This window comes from Lepidochelys kempii, chromosome 4 (assembly GCF_965140265.1).
Source record: "Lepidochelys kempii isolate rLepKem1 chromosome 4, rLepKem1.hap2, whole genome shotgun sequence".
Lineage (NCBI taxonomy): Eukaryota > Metazoa > Chordata > Testudines > Cheloniidae > Lepidochelys > Lepidochelys kempii.
In genome coordinates, this window is record NC_133259.1 from 78,177,679 (window position 1) to 78,190,089 (window position 12,411).

At 37.6% G+C, this 12,411-nt stretch overlaps 2 protein-coding genes across 34 annotated transcripts in view; one reads left to right on the forward strand and one right to left on the reverse strand.

Moving 5' to 3' along the window:
- TENM3 (teneurin transmembrane protein 3) overlaps nt 1-12,411 on the forward strand; it is a 2,195,833-nt gene that overhangs the window by 2,107,333 nt on the left and 76,089 nt on the right. For 16 of the 33 annotated variants that reach the window (XM_073341694.1, XM_073341703.1, XM_073341702.1 and 13 more), the window contains 3 exons: nt 4,038-4,064; nt 5,669-5,689; nt 6,601-6,747. In XM_073341694.1, coding sequence (XP_073197795.1) covers nt 4,038-4,064; nt 5,669-5,689; nt 6,601-6,747 — 195 coding nt within the window. The remainder of the gene's footprint in view (nt 1-4,037; nt 4,065-5,668; nt 5,690-6,600; nt 6,748-12,411) is intronic. The other 17 variants (XM_073341708.1, XM_073341709.1, XM_073341710.1 and 14 more) reach the window with 3 other exon arrangements.
- DCTD (dCMP deaminase) overlaps nt 4,784-12,411 on the reverse strand; it is a 178,747-nt gene continuing 171,119 nt past the window's right edge. Inside the window, exon 7 of the mRNA XM_073341733.1 lies at nt 4,784-4,901. Within this exon, the coding sequence (XP_073197834.1) occupies nt 4,808-4,901 (94 nt within the window). The 3' untranslated portion in view covers nt 4,784-4,807. The remainder of the gene's footprint in view (nt 4,902-12,411) is intronic.

The window sequence follows — 12,411 nt, forward strand, 5'->3', positions numbered from 1 at the left end:
TCCTCGAAAAAGAGACGGTTACTCATACTGTGCAGTAATTGAGGTTCTTTGAGATGGTTATCCCTGTAGGTGCTCTACTATTCTCCCTCCTCCCCTCTACTTCAGAGTTTCATGCTAGGGACTCTGGAGCAGAGAAGGACCCGAGATGGGGTTCGTCGCACAATTCTATGTAACCGCCAGAAGCGAGGTGAAACGGGCCTAGCACATGTGCGACCCAGCCAGGCACTGCTGCTGAAATTCTCCAATCGCAGATTCACGTAAAGTGAACCTCAGTTACTGCACAAGGTAAGTATGTTTCTCTTTTAAGACTATGGAATTGGTGGAGGTGTGGAGCAATATTTTTAACAGATAGGGACTTCTCCCACTGAATTATGAGGAAGGAGCACAAGCAGAGTGTGCTTGGTAGCCCAGGTAGGCGGAAAAGGAACTGAAGGAACCACTAGGAGGTCCAGTGTTTTCACATAAATTTCAGAAATACTTATTTTAACGTGATACTGTGGCTGAAAAAGTGGTTCTGCATTGAGACAGCTACTCTGGACATTACAGGCAGCAACACAGAGCTGTGGAGCTGAGTCAGAGTAGTGCCTGCTGCTTCTTAAGAGAGAGGCTGATCCAGTACAAAGCTAGGTTTTGAACCCTCAGAGGAATGTAGAAGTAATGTTCCAATGGCTCTCTCCCCTACGCTGCTAGCTCTTGCTCTGAAGTAGAATTCTTCTCTTACCCTCTTTCCTCTCCTTCTGTTTTTCTTCATTCTTTCTGATTTCTTCTTTCTTTTTCTCTTCTTTCTTCTGACAAGACTGGAGAGGACTAAGGAAAAGAGAAAGTCAGAGCTAGAGCATGGAAGCAATGGGAACATCCTCCAAGATGAAGGAAGTATTATAGGGCAAAATTCTGTTCCTAGTTATAGTGAAGTAACTTTCGATTCCAGCAGAGTTGCTCTGGATTTTCACCACTGTAAATGAGTCCATAATTTGGTTTATGGACTGTAAGGATTATATTGTAAAGTGGATGAAGAGGAAACGTGCTGCAGTTAGTTTTGCACACCCCTTTTGGGACGAGTGGGCTCCAAAATGAAGTTAAGTGTTAGTACTATACAGCTATGCTGAACTGTTTGTTAATGATCCATCCATATATCTGCTATTTTTTAGTTTATGAAGTACATTTCATACTTCTTCCACAAACAGGTGTGCTCATTCCACGCCCTCCTCCCCCAGCATTAATCCACGGCATTCGTTAAATCATTTGCCTAAAGCCTGATACGTGTAGCCAAGGCAAATATCCATATTATAGTCTCCATTCTGGAGTCATTCAAGGCATGCTTATGTGGTTTTTATGGAGCCAAACTTATATGAGAGGTTTAATTATTTTTTTCTTCTAGCAAATTTCCCAGAAAAAATTAAATAATCAAACACCTAACTAATTTTCCTAAGAACAGTGTTTATATTCCCTGTCTGAAGAAAAAGCTGTTAATACTGGCAAAGTATTTTGGCACAGTATCATACTAGATAGACTTCCTAACGAGACTGTTTACTAAACAGAATATTTGGCATGTTATATTCTAATCTTTGACTAGAAAGATTATGGTAAGTGAAAATCTCTTGTAAAGTGTATGAATAAATTAATAAGAATATGAATTTGTTATACAGCATTTAAAATTATGTCACTGTTATAATCCTTTGTGACGGGGTAATCAGTAATAAAACAGTGCAGTGAGTACCAATTAAGGAATATCAAATCAATGGGTATGCTGCTCATGCTGATTTAAACAAGAGCTGATTGGAATAAATGGATTTAATATATACTTATTTGCAGACTGTAGCTGTTCTAGCACATCTACAGAAACTAGCTTATGAATAAGCTAAGGATGTTACATACTTATATCTCTAATGGAAGACTAATGGGAAACATTAAATTAAAAAAAGTCTGAGTTGTGATCTGTGGTGAAACATACAGTGGTAAATGTGAATTTTCAGCCAGCATTAACAATTCTTTGCAGGACAATTTATAAGGGAAATGTATCTGCCACTTGTTAAGTAGTACCTGTTTATACTGCACAATCTGTGAGTGCAATATATGCTTGATTTTTATTTTATTTTTTTGTAATAATACTGGAAAATCTTTGGAATTTTACACCTCTGCTTGTATTTTTCCACATTCCATTCAGAGCCATGAAAATTCCCTTTACCCCCTCACGCCATCAAACTTTTTAACATACTTTACACCTAAGCCCTGCATCAGTCTGCCACCCTGCTGGTTGAGGAGGCCTGGACACATCTCCCTCCTGACCCTGTCAACATAACATCCGGATAGGTTTGTTTGTTTGTTTTACTGCCTCTTTTCCCTTTCATCATATGATACTGCAGCTAACCTTTTGGCTCATGGTTATTGACATTAGCCAAACTGCTCATGAGAGTGCTTTATCATACCAGAATACCACAAAGAAACAGGCAAGGGAGACCTTATAAATATATATGTGCCAGTGGCTGACACTAGGTAGATTGTCCCAAATCCCACCAAGGAGCCTCTTGGTAGGCAGAGGAAAGCAGTTAGAGATCCTGTGGTCCCTTTACCCTTGCATTTAATATTTCATTGTATGATCCTCTCCTTAGTTTTGGTGCCATTCAGGCAGGCAATGCTGCATGGTCAGCTCATTTAATAAAAACATGCTTTTCCCAGTTTTTTGGATTTTTTGTTATTTTCCATTCTATAACTGTTTATTATTTTATTATTCTACTTATTAAGCTGTTTGTTAATAACGTGCTATATCTTCATGTGTGTAAATACTTTAAATATATCAGTAGCACAAATGTACTGCATATAATCTTCAAACAAATATTAGTGCTCACAGTTTATATGGACAAGACTTGATTCTTCTCTCATGCATATCAGAAAGTAATCAAAGAGCAACCCCATTAAACTCAGTGGAGTTACACTGGTGTAGATGAGGGGAGAATTGGGCCCACATTGAAATGCAGCTATATCTCTTTTCTTTTTAGTTGTGGTTTATATGAAAAGATATTTACTTTGTAGTTACTGTCATAAATGTCCTGTTATTACTATTTACATCTTGTCCTGTCAACTTTTAACCTTCTCATTAGCAAAAATAAGTTATGCTTTGAGCATCTTACGTTTTCTTCCTCAAAGACTAGGAAGTTGGAATGTTCTCCCCTCCTTCCAACTCCACTTCCAAATTTCCAGATGTCAAGTTAGCAAAAGGTTAAGTGGCATAGAATACAACTAACTTAGTGGCTTCTTCTCTTTCTAGATATCATTACTTATGATTGGATTCTTGCTAATCTTGGATATTCAATGTTATTTATTTTTATACATCTAAAACCTGAGTTTAACATCAGCCTTCTATCTACATGAAATGGATTTGGTAATTTCAACTCCATCACTACTAGATTACTATCCTCCACACAAAATCCCACTTACAGAATTTAGCTCACTGTTTTGCATAATTAGCTGTGTGTGCTCAGATGAATAACTGAGTTGAGCTAAAGAAGAGGCAAATTATTCCTCCTTAAAATGCTCTTAATCGAGATCAGAATTAAGATATCGTATTTGTGCTGGTTGTATTGTCTGAGCAATACATGACCTGAAAACCAAAGACTTGATCTTCCAGCCTGGTCAGTGTTTTAAAGTTCATCAACTAAGTAACTGATCTAAGATGCATTAAAATCATATTTCTTTGCTAGTTTTGATATTTGTTCTACATAAAAGTCAAAATATGACTAAAGCAGTCAGAAGGAAGAAAAAAAAGAAAAACCCAGTCTTTGAAAGGTAGCATCTGTTTATTCTGTAGCCTTGTTTTTAAATGCTGAGTGTTTCATAGAGTCATGACTACATTGCTGAAAAATAATATTTTGCATTTTAGAAGCTATGAAATACATTTCTGTTGTGTGCTGTAAGGTCTCTCTCATGTCAGCTGCACCTGCTCTATTTGCATGTGAATTCTGAACAATTCTTGTCCTATGTGACACTTCTGAAATGTCTGTCTGTTCTTTTTTTTTTTTTTTTCCTTTTTAATTCTCAAGCTCACTATTTGGATAAGATAGTTAAAGGTACTGTATATTCGCTCTTTGTTAACCTGCCTATGACTACATGTTTATTGATATATTTATTTTTATAGTGACCACTGCACTAGATTTGGCAAAAGCAACTTTTTCTCATGTGTATTCCATGAACTATAAATTTGGTTCACATTACTTTTAATACATACCTCAGACTTAAAATACTAAGTCTTTTGTGTCACACATGAACATTTTACTAATTGTTACATAAGTTTTTATATGTACTGTACAAATACATTACTTTTTTCCAAAACCAAAAACTGAAGATAACAGTGCATTTGCTGTTTGTTTTATTAATCCTGCTAGTTGGGCACTTAGTTGTGAAGCATTAAATATTTAAGAAAAGAAGCAAACTGACACTCTTGTCACAGAGTAAGAAATCGTCAATTCTAATGCATATGTTGATTAAATAGAGAGAGCGCAACCTCGTTAATATACAGATTCTGTTGCCTCCCTTTCTCTAAATGTTTGAAAAACTATGTGAAATCCTATTTTATGTTTTATATGAGAAGCTGTAAAAAGCCTTACAAGGTTTGCAATGGAATGGATCAGAGATACAAAAGTCACGGGCAGAATAAGGTCCAACATAAAACAGCAAAGGTTCTCATATCTTCAGTTACGGTAAAAGTTAGGTGAAAAACATACTTCTGAAAAGAAAATCCCTATCCCTCTTTCCCCAAATTACCTTTTTTCTATTCCTTTTTTGTGCTTTTTTCATTAGAATATGGCAATATTCATGACAATATCCAGGCTTTCATACAATAAGTCTTGAGTGCACTCAGGTGACTTCTGTAACACTTTGTCAGTAGGGAATTAAATCTCTGTCTTCTATAAACAAAGCAGAATAAATGTATTCAGAAGCAAAATTAGCCTTCTGCATATACAGTTAATAAATACAGTTGGCAACTGCAGCCTGAAAAGAAAAAGGGCAGCAAGACTAATCTCAGCCTGGCATGATGACATGATATCCATAAGTATAACTCCATCATACCTTGTTATGAGAGGCTGTTATGATTCCATTCCTTCTGTACCTACAAATTTTACAAAAGACATAATGCCCCATAGAATTTTTTTATTTTGCGTTACATAGGTGGAGAAGGGAGTCAGTAAATTAATAATTCCATAGAAGACAAATTAATATAATTATCTTGAACAGATTGTTCCAAGAGTGACTAAACATTAACCAAAACCAGGCAGTTTTCTAGTTTACGTATAGGTATATAATGCAAAACCAGTAAAAATAAAAAAATGCTGTGGCAAGTTTTATTTATTTTTATGCTGTGTATAGTTACAAATAACTGTTGTGTCCAAAAAAATCTGATTTGTAGCCACCACTACTACTTAGGATATTTAATACCATTTCTGTACTTGCTTCTGTCAATGTCTTATCACTATCATAGATAAGGAACTAGAATCTACATATTTATAAAGTGTCATCATCCTCATACAGATCATGTTGGCTGCATGCCAGATTTCATCAGTAGGAAGTGACAGATATTGTTTTTATGTAATGTTAGACTGAAAACAATTACAGATTTTGGATATATTAAATTATTTTAATTGTTTCCCAAATTTTCCCTCCTTGGCCATAAAAGCAGACAAGATAGGATATAAAGGTAACAGCACAAAAGCCTTAGGGAGATTGTCACAAAGAATCACTCTCCGCTATCTGTCTTGAAGCACGTCACTACCGTGTTTTTGTTCAGTCTATCAATGTTTTATTGTGGTCCTTATGGTATTTCATTTTGTCCGTCCTAAGTAATCAAATACGCACAGCTATTACATTTAGTTGGAAATCCTGTCAGTCCTGTCCCATCCGTATGCAGCCTGAATCCTAATGTTTGTTAGAATAGATGCTAAGCTGCTTTACTATTTCCTGGGCTTTGCTTATTCTGTGAAAAGGAATGTACTTTTGGCATAAAGTATAGTCATTAAAACTAGCCTATACTTTGTGTGATTATTTAATGTACTGTAATTTCACATGAATATACGGCAACTCTGAGACCAGAGAAAATTAATGTTCTCTTTTACTGTGTGCATAGAATCATACTCACTTTCATACTTCAGAATCTGGATGGATTTATTTAAAGTAACGAGGAGCTTAACAAAATCTGTACCAGCAAGTGACCAATATTGTACAAAGCAAATATTAATCTATACATAAGCACAGAAGTGGTATCACTCTACATGACTGTGTTTTGCTCTGTGCGCTCCTCTCTTGCTACTTGTCAAAGAAAATAAAAACTTAATTTTGTCTGGCCTGCAGGTATTTTAGAGGATTGTTGCATATATTTCCTGCCTGCACAGGTAAGTGGTGTCTCAAGTGTCAAGCCAATCAAAGATGCCACTTTGTTAAGAATTAGATTTCCTGAGGTAATGTTGCTGTTCCTCTCCATGTGCAATTACAGTATTTGTGCTGTTATAAAGGCCTGTTCCCAGTAAATGTCCCCTGTTTGTATTTTTTTAGACTGAAAATAATTGCAATATTCAAATCACTCGTGGTTTCCTTCTTTGTCTCTTTTGACAGAGGGCTGCCCCGGTCTGTGCAATAGCAATGGAAGATGTACATTGGACCAAAATGGTTGGCATTGTGTTTGCCAGCCAGGATGGAGAGGAGCAGGATGTGATGTAGCCATGGAAACTCTGTGCACTGATAGCAAGGACAATGAAGGAGGTAAGATATACAGAGTTAAATTTTAACACTGGCAAAAATATATTGAGAAGCAATTTTGCAATCAAGTGAAAAAATACTGCTGTGAGAAGCATACATATATTTTACTAGCTTGATGAGATTCATGTAAAAATAGATGGAACTACAACATTTACTGCCTTCATTTGGGATGCCAGAGTTGGTTACAAAGGTGTATTTAGAAATCCATTAGTGACACATTAGATTCCAGATAACGTTATTTTATGCAAGGACAAACAGTAGGGTCTTAATTCCACAAGCATTAGAAACATATTGTACACAAATACAGAACAGTTCTAAAATCCTTACTAAGACAACATTTTCATTGACTTCATTAGGAATATCACTGAGTGAAAGGACTGTGTAAAGACTTTGCATTTGGGACCATATCGTTGGAAACACAGGATGTGTGCCCAGTATAAGAATATCTCATTTATCCATAACCTGTGAAGGCAGGTAATGAACAGCACACTCCCAGAGCCATTCTTTTACTTGCTATCCTGTGGTCTGTCACTTATCCAACAAACTGAATATTTCTTTTTAGATAACAAGGCCCCAATCCACAATGACATGCGTGCAGGACCACTGGCTTCAGGGATCTGCCTGCGTACATCTCACTGCAGGGTTGGGGCCTAAAAGAGATATAAAAGGTAGATATAACTTATCAACCTGTCTTCAGAATCATATCTACCATGTGAAGGAAATAATATAGTAAAATATTGGATTGAACTTCACATTACTCCTGTTGCTTCTCTCCCCCGGCATCTCAGAACTCTGCAGGGGAGAGCCCTCTACCCCAACCCCTATCCCCACCTCCCCACACACCCTACCACACCATACACCCCCTGCCTCTTTGTGAGCCTGGGGAAATGAAACTGCTGGGAGGAGCAACCCAAAAGCTCAACCAGAAGGAGCAGAGGCAAGCAGCTGCAATAAGGACCTTTGGACACCGATTATGTCATCAGTGCCCAATTTCAGTTTTTGCTCTGGACATTCCTTCCCTGCGTTGACTGGCTGTTTGCTCCAGTTCCCTTCCTCATAGTCTCTTTGCTTCTGTCTAGCATGGTGCGGCCCTGATCTCAGTTATACACATAATAAAGAATAGTAGTAATAACAACATTTATCATTGAGATCATACATGAGGAAAGCATTATTGTCAAAACATCTTTGCTCAGTTTATTTTCTATTTTTCAGATTGTATGTTAAGATAAATGTTTATTTCCAACACTTTTATATTGTTTATTTTGTATTCTGAGTTAACTTTTCATATGTTTCACAGTTTAGGTCCTGAGGTGACCCATTAGGCTCTAGTGACCAGTTGGTTCAGTTGGACAGTGAGCCAAAATTGGACCAAGCTCTCCGCCCTGTGTAGGCTGGCACAGTGCCACTGAAATCAATGTAGACTTCAGTGGAGAATGTAGGTTTAGCGTACATCTACACTGCAAAAAAAAAAAAATACCCATAGCAGCAAGTCTGAGACGCAAGTCAACTGACTCAGATTTTGCTACAGGGCTAAAAATAGTAGTGTGTACGTTCTCACTTGGGGCTGTAGCTCAAGTTCTGAGACCCAGCCCTGTCACCATGTTTCAGAGACTGGGCTCCAGCCCAAGGAGGAACAAGTACATTGCTATTTTTAGTCCTTTAGCATGAGTCTGAGTCAGGTTACACAGGTTTCAGACTCGCTGCTCTGGGTTTCTTTTTGCAGTGTGGTTATACCCTTAGGCTACATCTACAGTTAAAACAGTGCCCCTGTAGCACTTCCGTGTAACCACTCACTACAGCAACAGGAGGTTGTTCTCTCATCATTGTAGTTCGTCCCCCTGCCCAAGAGGTGGTAGTTAGGTACATGGAAGATTTTTCACACCCATGAACGATGTAGCTGGGTCAACTTAACTTTTTAGTGTAGACCTGGCTTAGACTATAGCAACTGACAAGTGCTGCTCAGGGAATCATGTTCAGACAAACAAGGTGAAGGAAGAGGAGAGATGAAAAATTGTGAACATGAAAGAATATGTAGAAAAGAAGGAAAAATAGAAAAATAGATGGACTAGAACAAGAACAACTTGGAGGGAGAAAGTAGGTGATGTTAAGGAAGAAGGGAGAGAAGGTAGAAGTCCAAAGAGAGAAGAAAACAGATTGGGTAAGTGTGAGTGAAAACAGAATGAGGTAAGATATCAGAAACTAAAGGAGAGACTCAGTGGCAAATAGCATACCAGGGAGAGAAAACTAATGGGAAATGAAAAAACAAAATAAAGAGATCAAGGAAAAAAGGAGATATTTTTCAGACACAAGAAAAGAGGAAAGAAGAGAGAATAAGTAGTAGGATCAGAAAAAAAACATGAGCCCAGAAACTGATGAAGCAAAGAGAAAACAGAATGAAAGAAAACACAGAAAAATATTCATACAAAGAAATAAGAAAAATGAATGATAAAGCAAAAGAAAAGGTCTAAGACTTTTAGGATGGTGAAGCGTTTTATTTTATTTCCTATATTTTTTTTATTTTCATGATTAACATTTCACAGCTCCATCTGGAAAGAGGGTTGGCAAAATGTTGTTGCGGTGGGGGTTGAGTCACATTGTGTGATAATATTGGTGTGTTGTTCCATTAGTGGACTGTTTGTGGGGCTGTTTGTTTGTTTAATTTGTTTTTTAATCTATATACCACAGCAAAAGGTTTTTTATTAATTTCAAACCTTGATTGGGCCCAGTGGAAAAGATTCAAAATAATTTAAATAAATAAATAACCCAGCTCAAAGGGTACTGAAAGAGAAACAAGGAAAAGTAAGCACCTGTTTGTTAGAAGTCAGCCTAGAGAGAGGTGTGTTGCTTCTCTGGTCACCAAGAGTTCTAGCAATCAAGCAGCTAATCTCCCAATAAGCCATCCAGATTCCAGACCACATTAGGAAGTAGCAAAAAGACATTTCTTAGCTGTATTTGTTTATTTTAGGAGATATAATATTCTGAGCACATTGGCTGAATTTATATCAGTGACTAGTCTGGACACTGTGGTTTATGTTCTGTTAGATTCAGTAGTTAAATAATTATTGTTGTCTTGGTTGCTAGCTAAATTAGATACTATGCTTAATGTTACTTTAAATACTGCATGGTGTTGCTTTGATTCCTAGCTGTTACTGGGATTGATTTTGTAACCTCTCAGAGCACAAAACTCCCATTGACTTCAGTTATAGAATTGGATTATTTTAAACACATTTCTTTCTAAGCATTGTTGCCATATTTCTGGAGTGAATATTATATATCTGCCTTTTGCTGTAGGGTTCCATGCTACACTATGGATTGCGCCCTGTCTTGTAAAGGAAGGATGACTTTTTTCTTAAACTTCCTGGGTTTAGGGTGGATACCAATGTCTGAGATTTAGCTCACATTTTAACAATCCATATTGGAGTGTGGATGCGCACAGTGAGCATAGGCTGAATTCTGCTTTTAATGTACTTGTAAGGAGGGGAGGGCCTCCATTTGAATTCAGTGGGAACAAGTATGTGCACCCAAAGACAGAGGATGCTTGTACTTCCTCACTTAGAAAAATTGCTCCTGTATTACACTATATAAAAATGACCCATATTTTATCATTATCATATCTGTAGAATTTCCATTTAAGTCAATTGTGGTTTCCTATAAAAATCATCAGCTAGTTATGGCTCAGAGTAAAGTAAAATGTACATGTAAGGATCTCACTTATCTTCTGAAATGAAAGTGAAGTCTTTTTGCTCAGGTGCAATCAGTTTATCCTGAAACACAATTCCATATACACAGTATAAGGAGCAATGAGGGACTGAAACTGCACAGTAATGCGGGAGGTGTTTACAATGGTCATAACTGCTGCGGTGAGCTGAACAGACTCCATGCTTGCCGTGCTATGGCATCTGCTCAGGCAATCCAAGGAAAAGGGCGCGAAATGATTGTCTGCCGTTGCTTTCACGGAGGAGGGGAGGGTTGACTGACGACATTTACCCATAACCACTCGCGACAAATTTTTGGCCCCATCAGGCATTGGGAGCTCAGCCCAGAATTCCAATGGGCAGCGGGGACTGCGGGAACTGTGGGATAGCTACCCACAGCGCACCGCTCAGAGTTTTTTTGTTTGTTTGTTTTGGGGGGAGGGATAGCTCAGCGGTTTGAGCATTGGTCTGCTAAATCCAGGGTTGTGAGTTCAATCCTTGAGGGGGCCATTTAGGGATCTGGGGCAAAAATTGGGGACTGGTCCTGCTTTGAGCATGGGGTTAGACTAGGTGACCTCCTGAGGTCCCTTCCAACCCTGATATTCTATGAGTCTATGAAATATCTATTAGGAGTCTGTAGATCTTGGGAAGCTCCTCAAAAGAAAAAGTTTCTTGGGCAAGGAGCCTACAGAGCTTATTTCTGCAGGAGAAAATATGCAGGCTTTATCAGCTCTACAGGTTCTCCAAGCCATTTAAAAACTCAGCAGGCACTCAGTCCCAGCAGCAACCGTCTGTGGAGTTTTATAGCGCTGATTTATACAGTAACAGCCTGGTTTGCCTCTCATTAAAGTCAATGGGAAAACTCTCACTGATTAAATAGGAGACTTGGATTGGGTCCTATTCTGAGCTATATGTGACCTTGAAAACAGTCAGAAAAAGCTGGAACTTCCACTAATCACGAAAGTTGACTTATAGTGAAATAAATAAATCTATGCAAAAAAATACATATCCTATACCTTGACTCCATAGTATATAGAATTTCAAAAGGAATGTCAGTTATGGGGGTTAAGTGATGTTACCATCCTTCCTTGGCCTGCTTTGTAGAATTTAATTCTAAAATGCACCTTTGAGAAATATTACCCATCAACCTCCTATTTAATTCATGTTTCTTTTAAAAACAGGGCTTATAATTTTGCCAGTTTGTGGATCTCTTATCTATATCCTATTTTGAATTTACTTCCCAAATGTACCAATTTTCCAGAGGGGGCTGGAAAATGGCACAAAACACACCCTAGTGGAGTTCTGACCCCTCCCTTTCAGTGCCTTTTTATTAATCTCTAGAGATAGCAGTTCTTAAAACAAGACCATATCCTATTGCAGTTCTGTGCATGTTTCAGCTAAGAAAAAAGTACAGCTAGTCAAGATTTTTATTACAAGATTTTAAACTTTCTGAATGGATGAACATTTTCTCTACACAAATATATACATACCTGCTATACATAAAAGAACAACTTATATCTAGACTCAAAAATACAAAATAGTCTCCTTAAGTTGGTAATGATTATTGAATGGGCTGGAACATCTTTGATTTTCCTTGTATTTTTTTCTTTTAACTCTGAGAAATATAGCAGCTAAGTCAAGTCTAATAATTTTAGGCTAAACTAAAATACATCAATGATTTTGTTGAGCTATTCCACCAAGGCTATTTTACTTTTTGACACAGAGGGCAATAGACAGACAACTTAGTGTCACTAGACAGCACTAGCTATATAAGTATAGAGAAAGAAAGAAAAATGTTCTCTTAAGTTATAGAGAGCCAGATTCATAACCATCCGTCACTCGCTTGGGCAAGTTGCTGATAAACTCCACAGAAAAATAACAAACAGTGTGTACCTGTATCTTGGCTGGTGAAAATGAGATTCTTTCTCTGATTGATGTTAGCAAAGAGGCTTGTAAAAATGCATTTCCAGCT